The 20073-nt window shown below is 41.0% G+C and overlaps 1 protein-coding gene across 2 annotated transcripts in view; it reads right to left on the bottom strand.

Annotated features, from left to right (window-relative positions):
• Positions 1-1928: 1928 nt before the first annotated feature.
• Positions 1929-20073, bottom strand: part of LRCH1 (leucine rich repeats and calponin homology domain containing 1) — a 322845-nt gene continuing 304700 nt past the window's right edge. The window contains exon 19 of one of the 2 annotated variants that reach the window (XM_069758279.1): positions 1929-4328. In XM_069758279.1, the coding sequence (XP_069614380.1) occupies positions 4215-4328 (114 nt within the window). In that variant the 3' untranslated portion in view covers positions 1929-4214. The remainder of the gene's footprint in view (positions 4329-20073) is intronic. The other variant, XM_069758278.1, reaches the window with a different exon arrangement.

Raw genomic sequence — 20073 nt, 5'->3', positions numbered from 1 at the left:
GACATATAATCGTTTGGCATGATAGGAGATTCTTCTTAGTTTCAGCACACTACCATAAGCAAGTAGTATGTAGCCTCAGCTATTGAAAAATGTGTTTATGCTGTAACCTGTTACATAAGAAAATTAGTGGAAAAGTCATATGCAAATCAGGCTGGAAGTGCACTGGGTAGTGACCATGCACTCAGAAGAAGCAATCCAAGTGCACTGAGACATCACCAGAGACTGGCACATTGGATCTCTACCAAAAAAGAGGGCCATCATGTTTACGGGGTGACAGGCTCTTACACAGCAGTACCACTAATTCCATATGTAAAAAGGTAAGTCTCCCATTGTCATGCTCATCTGAAAAGGTGCAAGTCTATGGAGGACTGTTGGCCAGGGTTTGGAATAAAAGGAAATGATTATTTTACTTGCTGGGCTGTCTTTGTAATAATTCAGGGAAGAGGGGGATTTATGACAATCAGCTATAGCAAAAGTACTCAACAAGAACACTGCCCTCATTCTCCATAACATCTAACCACACTGCATCTTCCTTTTTTTTAAAGTGGTTTCAGATATATCAAGTGGACTCTAATAAGTATGGGCCACAAAGATAATTTTGTTGTTGTTGTTGTTGTTACTTTTTATTAATTGTGAGCACTACTGTTAAGGATATACATTAATTAACACTGTCTTAGGGAATTGTTAGATAGCCCCGAAATACAGATGTTTTTACAAATGGATACAAATTTTCTATTAAGTATACCTTTTATTCCTACCTTATATTATCCAAATTCCTCCTCCATTTTAATTAGATATATATCGATCAGCCCTGAGCTGAGACATGCAACTGTGGGGACTTAAGCATGGCACATAACACCTTATCCGAGCACATTCACTCCTCACTAGTGCACACATATACACTATAATTATATATATATATATATATATACATATATATATATATATATATTTGCATTTATATATCCCTACTATCCAAGGCACTCACTCAATGGGAAATCCTACTGTGTTCTTCCTTGATCTGTTGCAGCAATTGGGGGAGGGGTCGGAGTCACCAGTTTTAAAATTCCTTTTGCAGCCCCAAGCCAGCATGCCCCGACGAAGAGGGACCATTATTTCCCGGAAACGCATAGGTTTTGACAATTTGACTCTGCAGGACTCCGTACTTTACCTAACTGATTTCACACCCCACTGACTCTTTCAGCCACATGGTTACTAGGGACACTACCGGTCGGAGCGCCCTGGCTCCATCACTCTCAAGTAAGCCTTTCAGCGTCAACGCTGCACTGCCTGGCCTATCGGGAGCACTGAAGACACCGACACCCTCCTGTCCTCCCTCAGATGATGAGGATTCAATCCCTGCACACAGTATGACTTTTTTATTATTTGTTCCTTATTAAATTATAGCGGGGTTTCCATTTTAGATGACTAAGTCTGCCACTCCCCAACATCCAGAGATTACTGACTATTTTTCTGGGGACTATTGCTAGCATTACTTACTAGTGAAGAGCGAGTATACTCATTGCTCGGGTGGTCTCCGAGTATTTGTAACTGCTCGGAGATTTAGTTTTCGTTGCCTCAGCTGCATGATTTATGGCTGATAGACAGACAGCTTGAATACATGTGGGGATTCCCTAGCAACCAGGCAACCCCCACATGTACTCCGGCTGGCTAGCAGCCGTAAATCATGCAGCTGCATCAACAAAAACCAAATCTCCGAGCAGTTACAAATACTCGGAGACCACCCAAGCAACGAGTACACTCGCACATCACTATTACTTATCTAATGCACATTTTATTGCCCTGTCTGTACAGGTGTTTGTTACCAGTATGCATTAATACAATCATCTACCTCACTCAAAGTGGCACAATTGCCTTCTTGTTCATATTTCAAGGTCTTAAGCAAACTTCTATTCATTTATTTCTTTATGCTAATATTATATATTCTAACATGCATTTCTATACTATTTTATTTGGGTCGTAAGTCTATGCATTATATCCCCCTCCTTAGCTGTCTGGTGTGATAGTATTAGATTATCCAGCTATTTATTACCATGTCGGTTGTCACACAAGGCCCGTTTCACCTATCGGCAGCATCCAGCTAACCCTATTCCCATTTTTTGAGCGCTAGTGTCTTATATTAGAATATGCTTTCATTAACACCGCTGTTAATTAGGTAGCCCCGAAATACAGATGCTTTTAGAAATACAGACACATTTTCAATCTTTTCTAGGGTCACCATCATTTTTGTCCAGTTCACTTTTTTTTTCTTTTCTGTTGAATCAGAATTCTAAAGCAACGTCTTAATATCATTAGTTGATTTACAGTAAATTTATATTAAAAATTACTTTTCAGTTTCAAGTTATTTCACTGACCATTGTGGGCTTTTCTTACTTTAACAGACGGTACCAAAAATTTTGTACACGTGTGTATGTCCTGTAAGGTACCTCTTGAAGTGGAGCTACTACACAAGACAAGAAACCACTGTACATGGTTTTTGTGCTTCTGCTGACTTATCAATTTCAACCAGACAACCCTTTTAATGTTTTATCCCAATGCAGTTACTATTAAAAGTTAAAAAATGGCATCAATAACTGGTGACTACACAGGGTTTCAATGTAAAGGAGTCGATGACTTCATATAATCAGATACTGTGCCACTCTTGTCCATAGTCTACCTCTACTAGTGCAAATGAGCCTCATTTGCTATTTCTATTTTTTGAACAACCTCCCTTTTTAAAGGGGTTGTTTCATCTTCTAAGCAGATTCGCATCACTCCCCTGCCTCCCGGCCTACTGGGGGCGCTGTGCTCCTGCTTGATTGACCGTTCGAGCCTCTGGTCCAAACGTAAAGAGTCAGCCTTCCTTCTGCAAAATCAGAGGAGAGCAGAGACACTGACGCTGGTCAGATTGGTAGTGAACCTTGTGCTCCAGGCGTCTCAGAGGCTCAATTGGAAAGGCTATTAAACACTACAAATGTACAGTAATCTAGACAAAGAGCAATGAACAGTGAGATTAGTAAGCCCTCATTTTTTAGAACGGAGAGAATTTTTAATATCTAGCAAATTGTTTTTTTTTTTAGACATTGCTAATTTTACAATTCTGTAGGAGCCTCTAGATACTGTGATTGTGCGACGTATTGTGATATAGCACTGCATTCATATTGTTATAATAAAGGCCCAGCAGCTCCTATTTGGCACATGGATAACAGTGGTAAGTTTTGCGGATAGTACACTAAATGTCAGTTTGGCTAGTGACATATGTAACCTAAGCGTTTGGTATTAGCCAGGCACGACTACTGTAACACTACCAGCAAATGTTTGGGTATAGTCCAATTGTTCTATTCATAGGCGTACAGGAAACGTAGACGTAAAATGAAATAACTGTAGATCCTGACAGTCAGCCATCACAACATAACTGCGAGACCGGCTTATCTGTAGACTAATTTGATGTTTCTAGTCATTGTGCTCATTACTCTAGTCGCTGAACATCCATCAGCAGGTGAAGGGCACTTTAATCTTTAAATCAAAACAGTAAAAAATCAAATAAAAATACAATATTTTACAATAACTTGTTTAGTTGCATCCACCTGATTCATGTTAGGAGCTGTTCTGGTGATGCGTCCGAGTCAGGGACTCGGGTACAGTTCCTATTCAGGAGTATACTAATTACTTAGGACAATCCGTTCCTACCATTACATTATATGCTTATTATTACGTTACATAACAATCCAGTGAGCGCTAAGACATTTTAACAAAATGTACATCATGTCCGGACTTTTCGTTCCAAATGTTCAGAATGAAAGCAGCAGTTAGTGTTTGGGGTTACAAATGATGGCTAGTGCTATAGAAATAAATACAGTGCAACTTGACCTGAAGTGGACAGATCCAGCAAAGCCGTCCTGTTCCTCCGAACACCGGTAATTAGCGCACAGAACGGTGTCTGCTGTTCTGCTCCAGTCATTTACTGTGATAGAAGTAAAGGCATTTACTGATATGTAGTAAGAAGGGGCTGAATATATACAGTTTATGTAGACTTTAACCTTTCTGTGCAAATTTCGCTTTTTGCTCCCCTCTTTGTGGAATTTGATTGGCTGCCGCTTTCCATCTCCTTAGAGGAGATTCCGAGGCAACATTGATTTTTTCCGCCATTTTTCTCCTTGGAGAGCCATTAGAAAACGTGATCTTATAGTCAGATGGAACAAGATGCAGTCGTTTCATAGAAATAAGGCTTGCTTGGTTGTGGTTACATCTACCAGTGCTTGAACGGTGGCACTCACTTTCACCAGGCCCTTTTCTTCTAGAATGTGATGTGGTAAGCAAAGTTTCTCCTGCAAAAAAAAAAAAAGCAGCATGGACATAGTAAGTCATTTACTCTTCATAATTTTCCCTTTAAATATTCACATCCTAGTAGCCATTAGTTGTGCAGGTATACTTCACTCCCAGAGGAAGAGTTTGCGAAACGCATGTTGGAGAGTGAGGTGGAGGACACACAGCGTCCATCGAGGCTTGGCAGCACGGTGGCTCAGTGGTTAGCACTTCAGCCTTGCAGCGCTGGGGTCCTGGGTTCTAATCCCACCCAGAACAACATCTGCAAAGAGTTTGTATGTTCTCTCTGTGTTTGCATGGGTTTCCTCCGGGCACTCCGGTTTCCTCCCACATTCCAAAGACATACTGATAGGGATTCTAGATTGTGAGCCCAATCGGGGACAGTGATGATAATGTGTGCAAACTGTAAAGCGCTGCGGAATATGTTAGCGCTATATAAAGATTATTATTATTATATTATTTATACTCCTTATCTCACCTACAATCTGATACGGCGATATTTCAATGATTAGTGCTGGCAGCTATGTTTTTAGGCATCATATTCCTATCCTGCATTTTATTGTTTGATACCTTTATGAAGAACTGTTTTTTCATATTACCGCACTTATTTAGTGCACTCCACATTTTATTGTTTTTCTACTTCTATATAATTATTCAGCCTAATTACCCCATGCAATTTACTAGTGTTTAATCACACTTACACAACTTATTACAGTTACTTGTGTCATTTGTATATTTCTGAAGATATTTTTTGGTCGCGATTGTACTTTAACTTTGGTGCCCCCTGACGAAGGTTTCCTGAAACGCGCGTTGGGGCGGGCGCTGGGATCCCCTATCTGCCTGCACTTGCTGACATTGCCCGGGTGATGTATTAATTATTTTTTGTACTGTATGTCATGCTGATTGTATCTTCTGATGCATCCAGATTCCTCTTTGCGGAGCTGGGATGATGTTCATCTATATGTAAATCTTTTATGATACTTACCTATATATATTGTATAGAGGTTGCTTTGCACTTCCCCGCCCGGTAATGACTACTATGTTCTTTATACGCTAATGGCATGTGTGGGCTCCCAGTGCCCTTGCTTTAATTTTGTTTGGTGATTACCTGTTGCTGTCACCACCTTTATGCCCTGCACAATAAAGCATTTTTATGGACTTTGGCTATCTTTTGGAGTTTTTTCTCCCCCCCTGGTATTTAACTTGTCCATGTCCATTTCACTATGTATTAAATAAAGATTATGGGTGATCTCGATGAGAAAGTGTGTTGGAGTCAAGCGCTCCTGATTCATGAAGAAGTGTACATCTCTTCATGAATTAGGAGCGTTGGACAAGTGGAGTACACCTGTATGTGCACCACGTCACAAATCCTACTCCAGTCTCTGCAGGAATAAGATCTGTGGTATAACAAATGCTGCCACTTGTCATGAATGTGACAAGTGGCGATTGGCACACCCACCTCCCGCCCCATCTCTACACTCCCTATCGGAGCTAAGTAAAATCGGTGTGAGAACGCTAAAAGTTGCAAAATTTTAGCACAGCCTCAAGTTGCACCAAAATGATGCGACTTTTCAAAGCTGTTTATTCCAGAATATTGATGTAAAAGCTTTGATGAATCGGGCCCTTTATTGTCATTATTTGATCCATTGTAGGTGTTTCATTTTTGCATTTTACTACCTGTTTGTTACCAGCTTCAACAATTTCTATTAGGATGCATTTTAAGGCAAGGTATATTTAGGGACATCCACAGAGCTGCTCATCTGTCCGACCCTCATACTTTAAAGGGAATCTGTCACCCCATTTTAGGCCTATAAGCTAAGGCCACCGCCATCAGGGGCTTATCTACAGCATTCTGTAATGCTGTAGATAAGCCCCCGACGTAACCTGAAAGATGAGAAAAAGAGGTTAGATTATACTCACCCAGGGGCGGTCCCGCTGCGGTCCGGTCCGATGGGCGTCGCAGTCCGGGTCCGGCACCTCCCATCTTCATACGATGACGTCTTCTTCTTGGCTTCATGTCGCGGCTCCTGCGCAGGCGTACTTTATCTGCTCTGTTGAGGGCAGAGTACTGCAGTACACAGGCGCCGGGAAAGGTCAGAGAGGCCCGGCGCCTGTGCACTGCAGTACTTTGCTCTGCCCTCAACAGGACAGACAAAGTACCCCTGCGCAGGAGCCACAGCAGGAAGGAAAGAAGAAGACGTCATCGTACGAAGATGGGAGGCGCCGGACCGAATCGGGACCGCCCCTGGGTGAGTATAATTTAATATGGTTTTCTTTCAGGTTATATTAGGGGCTCATTCTGTAATGCTGTAGATAAGCCCCAGATGGCGGTCGCCTTAGCTTATAGGCCTAAAATGGGGTGACAGATTCTCTTTAAACTGCAGCACTGCTTGTTTAGATTGGCTGCTATTGAAACCCAACAATAGGTTACATCACAGAGAACTGATTTCCTTTACATTAAGACAGAAGCAGGTCAATCTGCAAGCAAATACATTACCGCAGAAAATACATTTTGCGGGTAACTTTTATTTTGTCAGTTTTTAGCAATAAGGACAGTGGCAAGAGAAGATTCAATAGCGATATTTTCCATGCAAAAGAGGAGGCTCAGGAGGTTTTATACAAAATAGGACACTGAGCAATAAGCAAAGTTCAGCCTATCTCGCTGTGCACAAAACCTCCAACGCCTGGGTGAGAATACTAATTACTAAATCTAGATTAACGGAGCAACTACCATTTGTAGTAACTTCCGTATGAAAAAGCCTTAGATCTGGTAAATTAGGCACCAAATATATAAAATATGATGGCCAAACAAACATTCTGTACATTTCTCACATGATACAACAATGCACTGAACAATTCATTCGAGCATATATATACAGTTATATGAAAAAGTTTGGACACCCCTATTAATCTTAAGCTTAATGTTTTATAAAAATTGTTTTTTTTGCAACAGCTATTTCAGTTTCATATATCTAATAACTGTTGGACACAGTAATGTTTCTGCCTTGAAATGAGGTTTATTGTACTAACAAAAAATTTGCAATCTGCATTCAAACAAAATTTGACAGGTGCATAAGTATGGGCACTCTTATTATTTTGTTGTTTTAAATACTCCTACCTACTTTTTACTGACTTACTAAATCACTTTTTTTGGTTTTCTAACCTCATTGAGCTTTGAACTTCATAGCCAGGTGTATGCAATCATGAGAAAAGCTACGGTACTTAAAGTGGCCACTTGCAAGTTATTGTTATTATTATAGTTGTTCTCCTGTTTGAATCTCCTCTGAAGAGTGGCATCATGGGCTCCTCAAAACAACTGTCTAATGATCTGAAAACAAAGATTATTCAACATAGTTGTTCAGGGGAAGGATACAAAAAGCTGTCTCAGAGATTTAACCTGTCAATTTCCACTGTGAGGAACATAGTAAGGAAATGGAAGAACACAGGTACAGTTCTTGTTAAGGCCAGAAGTGGCAGGCCAAGAAAAACATCAGAAAGGCAGAGAAGAATGGTGAGATCAGTCAAGGACAATCCTCAGACCACCTCCAGAGAGCTGCAGCATCAACTTGCTGCAGATGGTGTCACTGTGCATCGGTCAACTATACAACGCACTTTGCACAAGGAGAAGCTGTATGGGAGAGTGATGCGAAAGAAGCCGTTTCTGCAAGCACGCAACAAACAGAGTCGGCTGAGGTATACAAAAGCACATTTGGAGAAGCCAATTTCTTTTTGGAAAATATTTAAACACAGTTTGTAATATAAGAAAATAGGTAAAAAGCCAAGGGGGTGAATACTTTTTGAAAGCCACTATATCGATATGACATACTGGCTAGAGTTCCATTCTAAAGGAGTATTCCCATCTCCAAGATCCTATTACAAGACCTTGGGTATCCATGGTTACGTCCACTGATAAAGAGACAGTTCATTAGCTAGTTGCTAGTGGTCGTAACCATGGATACCTAAGGTCCTAAAATGCCTGCACATGAGAAAAGAGACATAGCGAATAAAAAAAACTTTACTACATTTCTAACTGGAGGTATTTGCTAATATTATCATTATATCTACTGCATATTGAGATAGGATTTTGTGATGGGAATACCCCTTTAAGAATGGAAGCTATGACAGAAGAGTAACATTACAAGTTTGTGTTTGATTGTTGCTCTTTTTAAATAATAAAATGATTCAAGTTGATAACCTTTTATCAATCCTTACACTCATTTTAGAGTTGATTTAGGTATAATGGGAGTTTATAATCAGTGACTGCACATGGGTAATTGATGGCCCATGATTTATCGATGAAACCCTGTTAATTAGCTTGCCATCAATGAAGTGTGTACAAGAGAGATAAGACTATTGCAGAACATAATTCAGAGATAGGAACAGTCATTAGTAGTTTTCTGAATCAATATTGCCAGTTGCGTTAATCTACACATGGGTGGTTGCATTAGCAGACAGTTGTAATTACAGTAAACATTTTTCCTAGAAATTCATTTTGAAATGACATTAAAATGTGAAGTATTTACAAAGTTCTAATTATGGCAGGAAGACATACGTATAAAATAAAGAATGACGATGGCCAAGCCACGGCTTTGCTTCTTTTCCATGATCTGAGCGTTTAGGTAGAGACAAGCTTTAAAGGGGTGGTCCGATACCTAAAATATCATGAATATCTATTTATACACTATACGCAGCTTTGTCATTTGCTTTATTATAAAATGCATTACACTTCTCCCTATCTAATCCCTAAATGTGCATTTTTTTACTTCATTTCCTGTGACATGTCATTTGAGAAGATGCTCACACAGGATGTCACAGGATGCTGGGGCTGCACTCAACTCCCTGCACCGACTGTCCCCCCTTCTGGAACAGGATGTCATAAGGGGGTGGTGCTGTGGTCAACTACCACAGTTTCTTTTTAGATGCCCTCTGACGATGTCCTGAATCTATGGCGCCTGCAGCATTTTCTTTCTGTGATAGAAGCAAGGCGAGTGATGAATCATTTGAGGGTGGTGATAGCAGCTGGGAGGCAGCACTGCTGTCACTCACTCATTCTGCTTCGATCACCGCTCCCTGATGATGTTTTGTTTCACACTTAGAAACTACGGTGACAGAAGCAGAGTGGACACTCTCCTTCTCCCACAGTGACATTTCTTCCACAGCTTAGATCAGCGCCACGGATACAGGACATCTTCAGAGGGCAGAGATGCAAGAAACTGTGCTAAGTGACAGCAGCACCACCCTCTGATGACATCCTGTTGTAACTTTATGTGGTAATAACTCTGGAAAACTTCAACGGATCCCGGTGATTCTGAGATTGTTTTTCCGTGACATATTGTACTTTATGATAGAATGAAAAAATCAACAGCAGGGGAAGTATTGATTTTATTTATTTTTTTACACCGTTCATCGTGCGGTGTAAGTGACTAGGCGACTTTATTCTCCAGGTCGGTGAGATTACAGCGTTACTATATTTATATCGGATTTTTCTGTTTGACTGCTGTTACACACTAAAAGATGCTTTTTATTGCAAAAAATAGTTTTTGCATCACCACATTTTGAGAGCTATAATTTTTCTATATTTTGGCCCTTTAGAGTCATGAGAGGGCTTTTTTGCAGAACGAGTGGACGTTCTTATTGGTACCATTTTCGGGAACATTACATTTTTTGATTGCTTTCTATTTTTGGGAGGCAGAATGAACAAAATCCAGCAATTCGGGATTTTTTTTCGAAGGGGGGGTGATGTCGTTCCATGTGTGGTAAAATTGAAAAGGCAGTTATATTCTTTGGGTCAGTATGATTACAGCGATACATTTATGTCATTTTTTGTTTTGGTGTTTTTACACAGTAAAAACTATTTTATTGACAAAACTTCTTCATTTTTCCATTGATGGAGCTGTATGGTGGCTTTTTTTTGTGGGACAAGATGACGTTTTCAGCGGTACCATGTTTATTTATATCCGTCTTTTTGACTGCATTTTATACCACTTCTTGTTCAGCAATATGATGATAAAGCATTGTTTTTTTATTTATTTTTTATGGTGTTCTCTAAAGGTTTTAACTGGTGGGACAATTTTATAGGTTGGGTCGTTGCTGACGTGGCAATACCAAATAATGTGTACTTTTAATGTTTTTTTTTTTCATACAAATATTTGTTTACAGACAAAAAATCAAAAGATATTGTATTATTTTTGATTATTTTTTTTTAATATATTTCTACAATTATTTTTAAAACATTTTTTTTTTTTTTTTTTTACTTTTTTACTTTGTCCCACTATGGGACTATCATTTTTTGCAGGCTGATCTCTTGTACAGCATGGGGATGCAGCAACATTAACAGAGAAACTTGCTGATCATGCACTGCGCATAATCAGCAAGTTTCCTAGCTCTGGTCACACGGATGTCGTCATGACAACATCGAGTCACCATGGCAACGATCAGAACCCCATGTCATGCCGCGGGGTCTCCGATCCAATGGCAGAGGGGCTGTCACGTTCAATTGCAGCATTTCAGGGGTTAAAGTGCAGGGAGCGGTGCGTGACTGTCAGAATCAGCTAACACCCGACGGCGATCACCCGCACACCACCTGGGTGCTAGGGTGATTGAAATGACATAATAATCCATCCCTGGTCAAATAGGCTTAGGGCACATGGACGGATTATTACGTCTGATATAAGAAAGGGGTTAAGGAAATTGTACAGCCTATTCGTCATTAAATGCTGGAGCTACAGTATATAAAATTGGTCCAGTGTTGATCCAGAAAAATTGGATGAGTGTCAGGTAAGTACAGTGCGATTTCTCTCACCTAGAATTCATATGACATCTGTATGCAATCTATATGTAATGCATTTTTAAAATAATCTTTTAGATACAGTAATCTCTATGTAATTTAAAGCTTGCTTTCAAAGTAATAAAACAATCTAATATAAAGACATAGAGACAGAGAGATACATAGCTGGTAGATATTTAATATGCTCTGTGGAGCTTATCCAGCTGCAATTTAGAAATAAATTAAAAAATAAAATGGTGTGGGGTCCCCTTTATTTTTAATAACCAGTTAAGGTAAAGCAGACAGATGGGGGGCTGGTCTTAATAGTCTGGGGAGGGGCCAATAACCATAGAGCTTCCTAGCCTATTAATATCAGCTCACAGCTGTCACCTTAGCATTTACTGTTTATTTAAAAGGGGAACCCCCCAAAAATCACATGGGGTCTGTCCTATTTTTAATAACCAGCAAAGGCTAAGCAGACAGCTGTGAGCTGATATTAATAGGCTGGACAGGTCCATTGATACTTGTCCCATCCCAGTCAAATAGGATTAGCCTTCAGCCACCCCCAAAATAGTGCTTCAATTAGATGCGTCAATTCTGTTGCTTAGCCCTGGTGTGTTGGCAATTGGTGTAATGGTTTTAGAGTTGATGTCAGCTGTGTTATGTCCACTGACATCAAGCCCAGGAGTTAGTAATGGAGAGGCGTCTGTCAAACACCCCATTACTGATCCCATACCCAAAAGGAAGACACACACACAAAATTCCTTTATTTGAAAAATATTACCTTCTTTTACTTATTACAATAAAAAATAATCCCCAGGGTCTGGCGTAATCCACATGGAGATTCCACGATGATCCCCATCTTCTTCGTCCAGTCTATGGAGCCCTCTTCAGAGAACGCAGCTCTATAGACTGGAGCTGCTGTCACTGCCGTTTCTCACGCTGTGTAGCACAAGAACCCGGCTGCTGTGACTAGCGGTGATACCAGTAAGGTTATCGCAGTTCACTGCTGCTGACCTCAGATAACCTTACTGACATCACCGCTCACAGCGTGAGAATCGGCAGTAAGTTCTTACGCTGTGAGCATTCACGTCACTAAGATTACCATAGTTCAGTAGCCGTGAACTGCAATAACCTTATTGATGTCACCACTTGTCACAGAAGCCAGGTTCTTGCACTACACACCGTGAGAATCGGCAGTGGCTGCAGCTCCAGTCTATGGAGCTGGGTTCTCTGAATGCAGAACCCAAAAACTGGATGAAAGAGAGAGGGAATGTTGTCGGACCTCTTTATGGACTTTGGCGGACCCTGTGGATCATTTTTTTATGGTAATAAATGGGTAAAAGAGGGAATTTGTCGGGAGTGCTTTTTTCAGATAAAGGAATTTTCTGTGTCTGTTTATTTATTTTGACTACAGGTTTAGTAATGAAGGTTTATATGCTGCATGTATACCAACTTAAACCAAGTTCAATTTTTGTGTTTTTTGTTTTTATTTTTGCAATCTGTACAAGCCAGGGTGTGGCCACCTCTCTTGAGCTGGAAACTACATTTAAGAGCTTCCCTAAACTAGTGTCCACAGGTTGACACCCGTTTCTTCTGACTGCCCTTATTCACACACTGAGGTCAACTCTGACACATGGTAAGGTTTTTAATATTAGACAGCGTAGGACCGTTTGATCAAAGTCACCTTGTCGACGGTGGAATGGCTTTTATGCTATTTTTTATCAAAAACAGTATTACTAAGAACCCTGTGTTATTTAGATGCACTTTTGCTTTTTTACTTATTTAGTTACAGCAGGGTTTATGCTTATTTTGCTCCTTGTAGGTTTTTTAGTAATGGGGGTGCCTGACAGACACCTCTCCATTACTAACCTCTAGGCTTGATATCAATGGACTTATACAGCTGACATCCCAAAAGCATTACCCCGATTGCCAGCAATCGGGAAGAGACAAGGCTTAGAGTGAGTATTGGCGCATCTCAATATCCATGGCCCTTCCTAGCATATTAATATATTAGCCCGCAGCTGTCTGCTTAGCATTTACTGGTTATTAAAATAGAGGGGGCCCCACATCTTTTTTTTTTAGGGTCCTCCTTTTTAATAACCAGTAAAGGCAAAGCAAACAGCTGTGAGCTGATATTAATAGGCTGGGAAAATCCATGGATTTGGCCCCTTCCCAGACTATTAAGACCAGCCTCCAACTGTCTGCTTTTCCTTAGCTGGTTTTTAAAAATAGGGGGGACCCCGTGTCATTTTATTTATTTATTAGCTAAATACATGTACAGTAAGCTACACACGCGAAGCACTGATTAAATATCACGAACATATTTCTTCTATTCTATTCTGACGGTGCGGGTGGCGAAATTACTGTAATTGGTTGATGTAATGTTGGGTTTCCTTAGACCATGTGTGCCGTTCGATTTTCACGCACACATCTCAATGTGCTGTGCGATTTTTTTCTTCTTTTCTCGCATCCATTGACTTTGCATTGGCGGGTCGGATCCGATTGTCGCAGATAATCGCAGCATGCTGCGATTTTTCTCTCCATCCGATCCGAGCTGAGAAAAAACTTGCAGAGGAGTACTGACTCACTTACTAATATTGGTCACAATGCAATGCTTGCACTCGTCCCATTTATATGGTAGTGTTAGTGAGCTTGTACAGGTTGCAAAAATGGTTACACAAGCCTGCAATGTATTCGCAGTTAGGTTGAGAAATATTTGGACAGTGACCGAATCTTTGTGGTTTGGGCTCTGTGTGGTGTTATTTTTTATTTAAAATGAAACAACTGAGGCTGCCGTCACACTAGCAGTATTTGGTCAGTGTTTTACACCAGTATTTGTAAGCCAAAACCAGGAGTAGGTGATAAATGCAGAAGTTGTGCATATGTTTCTATTATACTTTTCCTCTAATTGTTCCACTCCTGGTTTTGGCTTACAAATACTGATGTAAAATACTGACCAAATACTGCGAGTGTGACGGCAGCCTGAGATGCAACTGAAGTGTAGACTTTCAGGTTTAAACGGGTTGAACAAAAATATCCCATGAAACATTTAACAATTACAAACATTTTCTACAAAGCCTCCTCATTTCAGGAGCTCAAAACTAATTGGACAAATTAACTTTTATTATAAATAAAATCTTCATGTTTAAGACTTTGTAGAGAATTCTTTGCAGGCAATAATTGCCTGAAGTTTGGGAGCTATACATTGTCATGCCTTTACTGCAGCTGACTTCAGTTGTTGCTTATTTACGGGTCTTTCTGCCTTAAGTTTGTCTTAAGCATGTGAGATACATGCTGGATGGGACTGAGATCTGGTGATTGTTGACGCCATTGCAGAATATTCCACTTCTTTGTCTTACTCAAATTACAATGCAATTAACTTCAAATTAAAGCTGAGAGTCTGCACTTTAAAACTATATTGAGCACCAAAAGATATTCAAGATATCTACTATATAATTGTCTAAGGGTCACTTCCGTCCGTCTGTGTCTTTCTGTCTGTCTGTCTGTCATGGATATTCATTGGTCGCGGCCTCTGTCTGTCCTGGAAATCGCTGATTGGTCGCGGCAAAACAGCCACGACCAATCAGCGACGGGCACAGTCCGGAAGAAAATGGCCGCTCCTTACTACCCGCAGTCAGTGGCCGGCGCCCGCATACTCCCCTCCACTCACCGCTCACACAGGGTTAATGCTGGCGGTAACGGACCGCGTTATGCCGCGGGTAACGCACTCCGTTACTGCCGCTATTAACCCTGTGTGTCCCCAACCTTTTACTATTGATGCTGCCTATGCGGCATCAATAGTAAAACAATGTAATGTTAAAAACAATAAAAAAACAAAAAACCTGTTATACTCACCCTCTGTTGTCCGCTGAGCTGCTCGCGCCTGCCGCCATCTTCCGTTCCAGCGATGCATTGCGAAATTGCCCAGAAGAATTAGCGGTCTCGCGAGACCGCTAAGTCATCTGGGTAATTTCGCAATGCATCCTGGGAACGGAAGATGGCGGCAGCCGCGCGCCTATCGCCGGAACTCTGCTGGATCCCAGGAGGTGAGTATATACAGTGGGGCAAAAAAGTATTTAGTCAGTCAGCAATAGTGCAAGTTCCACCACTTAAAAAGATGAGAGGCGTCTGTAATTTACATCATAGGTAGACCTCAACTATGGGAGACAAACTGAGAAAAAAAAATCCAGAAAATCACATTGTCTGTTTTTTTAACATTTTATTTGCATATTATGGTGGAAAATAAGTATTTGGTCAGAAACAAAATTTCATCTCAATACTTTGTAATATATCCTTTGTTGGCAATGACAGAGGTCAAACGTTTTCTGTAAGTCTTCACAAGGTTGCCACACATTGTTGTTGGTATGTTGGCCCATTCCTCCATGCAGATCTCCTCTAGAGCAGTGATGTTTTTGGCTTTTCGCTTGGCAACACGGACTTTCAACTCCATCCAAAGGTTTTCTATAGGGTTGAGATCTGGAGACTGGCTAGGCCACTCCAGGACCTTGAAATGCTTCTTACGAAGCCACTCCTTCGTTGCCCTGGCGGTGTGCTTTGGATCATTGTCATGTTGAAAGACCCAGCCACGTTTCATCTTCAATGCCCTTGCTGATGGAAGGAGGTTTGCACTCAAAATCTCACGATACATGGCCCCATTCATTCTTTCATGTATCCGGATCAGTCGTCCTGGCCCCTTTGCAGAGAAACAGCCCCAAAGCATGATGTTTCCACCACCATGCTTTACAGTAGGTATGGTGTTTGATGGATGCAACTCAGTATTCTTTTTCCTCCAAACACGACAAGTTGTGTTTCTACCAAACAGTTCCAGTTTGGTTTCATCAGACCATAGGACATTCTCCCAAAACTCCTCTGGATCATCCAAATGCTCTCTAGCAAACTTCAGACGGGCCCAGACATGTACTGGCTTAAGCAGTGGGACACGTCTGGCACTGCAGGATATGAGTCCATGGTGGCGTAGTGTGTTACTTATGGTAGGCCTTGTTACATTGGTCCCAGCTCTCTGCAGTTCATTCACTAGGTCCCCCCGCGTGGTTCTGGGATTTTTGCTCACCGTTCTTGTGATCATTCTGACCCCACGGGGTGGGATTTTGCGTGGAGCCCCAGATCGAGGGAGATTATCAGTGGTCTTGTATGTCTTCCATTTTCTAATTATTGCTCCCACTGTTGATTTCTTCACTCCAAGCTGGTTGGCTATTGCAGATTCAGTCTTCCCAGCCTGGTGCAGGGCTACAATTTTGTTTCTGGTGTCCTTTGACAGCTCTTTGGTCTTCACCATAGTGGAGTTTGGAGTCAGACTGTTTGAGGGTGTGCACAGGTGTCTTTTTATACTGATAACAAGTTCAAACAGGTGCCATTACTACAGGTAATGAGTGGAGGAAAGAGGAGACTCTTAAAGAAGAAGCTACAGGTCTGTGAGAGCCAGAAATCTTGATTGTTTGTTTCTGACCAAATACTTATTTTCCACCATAATATGCAAATAAAATGTTAAAAAAACAGACAATGTGATTTTCTGGATTTTTTTTCTCAGTTTGTCTCCCATAGTTGAGGTCTACCTATGATGTAAATTACAGACGCCTCTCATCTTTTTAAGTGGTGGAACTTGCACTATTGCTGACTGACTAAATACTTTTTTGTCCCACTGTAACTATTTTTTATTTTAATTATTTTTTTTTAACAGGGATATGGTGCCACCACACTACTGTATACTACGTGGGCTGTGTTACATACCGCGTGACTCTGTGCTGTATACTACATAGGCAATGTTATATACTATGTGGGCTGTGTGATATACTCCGTGGGCTGTGCTATATATTACGTGGCCACTGTTATATACTGCGTGGGCTGTGCTATATACTACGTGACTCTGTGCTGTATACTACATGGCTCTGTGCTGTATACTACATAGCTGGACAATATACTACGTGACTGGGCAATATACTACGTGACTGGGCAATATACTACGTGGCTGGGCAATATCCTACGTGACTGGGCAATATACTACGTAGCTGGGCAATATACTACGTGAGTGGGCAATATACTATGTGAGCTGTGCAATATACTACGAGGACATGCATATTCTAGAATACCCGATGTGTTAGAATCGGGCCACCATCTAGTAGTTATATAAACAGCTAAAATGCCAAAACTTGTGCCACTGTCCAAATATTTCTGGACTAAACTGTGCTTTATTTTATTATTTTGCAACCATCGCTGCCACCTGAACAGTTTGCGCTTAGACTGGACCCTTCACTTTATTATTGTTGTGCTTAAATGGAAAATGTACGTAGGTTGCCTTTATGAGACAACTATTTAAGAACTTAACAGAGAAAAATGAAAATATCAGATAAAATTCTTTGCACTTTTGGTGTTTTATTTGCACTATTGTTATCAGGGGAAAAAAATGCTTTTTTTATAGCATAGCTTTTGAACTAAGACATGGCCTACTTCAGTATTAATAGCTTTTCACTTATCTCCTGCTCGAAAAAAATGAAATGTTTAACTGTCCATGCAAGAAGTGATCTTCAAGATGCCACAATACTATTTACATTTCTGCCAGTCTGGAGAGTGATGAATGCTGTCCGTGTGGTCTGAAGCATTCAATTAATGGATATGTCAACTTCCAGACATCTGGAGAGCGGATATTTCTTTCTTAACTAGATTTTGACAACACATTCAAATTAGGAAATATATTTGGTAATGTTCCAAAAAGTTGTTTCTCTTACAAGCAAAACAAACAAGAAATTTTGTTTGCAAGAAATTCTGTAAATGTGCACAGGCAGTTTCAGAAAATGTTAAAAGTCTACAATGTGTGTTCTTATGCTGGAAGGTGGAACACTGGTGGTCTGGCCAGGTCTCTGAGTAAGGCCGGGATCACACATACGCGAGATGCGGCCGAGTCTCGCAGGTGAAAACCCAGCTCTGGCGCCGGCACTCCGGAGCGGAGCATGCAGCCACACAGCAATACATGGAGCTGCACGCTCCGCTGCTGCCTGCTTCCACTAATGCTTGCAATCAGAGATGAAGGAGCATGAACTGTAAAGTTCGGGGTTCGTACTGGACACCTAGTGTTCAGTGCTGAACTCCGAACAAGGATGTCGTCTGGAAGTCCGTTGTAGTGTTTGGAGTTCTGGGAGAACTGTGTTGCCAAGAGAGAGAGCCCTAGTCCTTACTACAACCTTTTCACAGCACCGAAGTTCGGGTCCCCATTGACCTCTATGGGGTTCGGGCTCAAGTTCAGGTAGAGTCCTAGTTTTGAACAGCTGACATGTGCCCGCAATAGGAGCGGGCGGAATCGCGATCCGCCCGGGCTTATTAACTAGTTAACCCCTTCATGACCCAGCCTATTTTGACCTTAAAGACCTTGCCGTTTTTTGCAATTCTGACCAGTGTCCCTTTATGAGGTAATAACTCAGGAACGCTTCAATGGATCTTAGCGGTTCTGAGATTGTTTTTTCGTGACATATTGGGCTTCATGTTAGTGGTAAATTTAGGTCAATAAATTCTGTGTTTATTTGTGATAAAAACGGAAATTTGGCGAAAATTTTGAAAATTTCGCAATTTTCACATTTTGAATTTTTATTCTCTTAAACCAGAGAGTTATGTGACACAAAATAGTTAATAAATAACATTTCATACACGTCTACTTTACATCAGCACAATTTTGGAAACAAAATTTTTTTTTGCTAGGAAGTTATAAGGGTTAAAATTTGACCAGCGATTTCTCATTTTTACAACGAAATTTACAAAACCATTTTTTTTTAAGGACCACCTCACATTTGAAGTCAGTTTGAGGGGTCTATATGGCTGAAAATACCCAAAAGTGACACCATTCTAAAAACTGCACCCCTCAAGGTGCACAAAACCACATTCAAGAAGTTTATTAACCCTTCAGGTGCTTCACAGCAGCAGAAGCAACATGGAAGGAAAAAATGAACATTTAACTTTTTAGTCACAAAAATGATTTTTCAGCAACAATTTTTTTATTTTCCCAATGGTAAAAGGAGAAAATGAACAACGAAAGTTGTTGTCCAATTTGTCCTGAGTACGCTGATACCTCATATGTGGGGGTAAACCACTGTTTGGGCGCACGGCAGGGCTTGGAAGGGAAGGAGCGCCATTTGACTTTTTGAATGAAAAATTGGCTGCACTCTTTAGCGGACACCATGTCATGTTTGGAGAGCCCCCGTGTGCCTAAAAATTGGAGCTCCCCCACAAGTGACCCCATTTTGGAAACTAGACGCCCCAAGGAACTTATCTACATGCATAGTGAGCCCTTTAAACCCCCAGGTGCTTCACAAATTGATCCGTAAAAATGAAAAAGTACTTTTTTTTCACAAAAAAATTCTTTTAGCCTCAATTTTTTCATTTTCACATGGACAACAGGATAAAATGGATCCTAAAATTTGTTGGGCAATTTCTCCTGAGTACACCGATACCTCACATGTGGGGGTAAACCACTGTTTGGGCACATGGTAAGGCTCGGAAGGGAAGGAGCGCCATTTGACTTTTTGAATGAAAAATTATCTCCATCGTTAGCGGACACCATGTCGCGTTTGGAGAGCCCCTGTGTGCCTAAACATTGGAGCTCCCCCACAAGTGACCCCATTTTGGAAACTGGACCCCCCAAGGAACTTATCTAGATGCCTAGTGAGCACTTTAAACCCTCAGGTGCTTCACAAATTGATCCGTAAAAATGAAAAAGTACTTTTTTTTTCACACAAAATTTCTTTTCGCCTCAATTTTTTCATTTTCACATGGGCAATAGGATAAAATGGATCCTAAAATTTGTTGGGCAATTTCTCCCGAGTACGCCGATACCTCATATGTGGGGGTAAACCACTGTTTGGGCACACGGCAGGGCTCGGAAGGGAAGGCGCGCCTTTTGACTTTTTGAATGGAAAATTAGCTCCACTTGTTAGAGGACAGCATGTCGCGTTTGGAGAGCCCCTGTGTGCCTA

The sequence above is a fragment of the Ranitomeya imitator genome, chromosome 3 (genome assembly GCF_032444005.1).
Source record: "Ranitomeya imitator isolate aRanImi1 chromosome 3, aRanImi1.pri, whole genome shotgun sequence".
In the NCBI taxonomy this organism is placed as follows: Eukaryota; Metazoa; Chordata; class Amphibia; order Anura; family Dendrobatidae; genus Ranitomeya; species Ranitomeya imitator.
The sequence above is the reverse complement of the archived record's forward strand: the minus strand, read 5'-3'. Positions and strand labels throughout refer to the sequence as shown.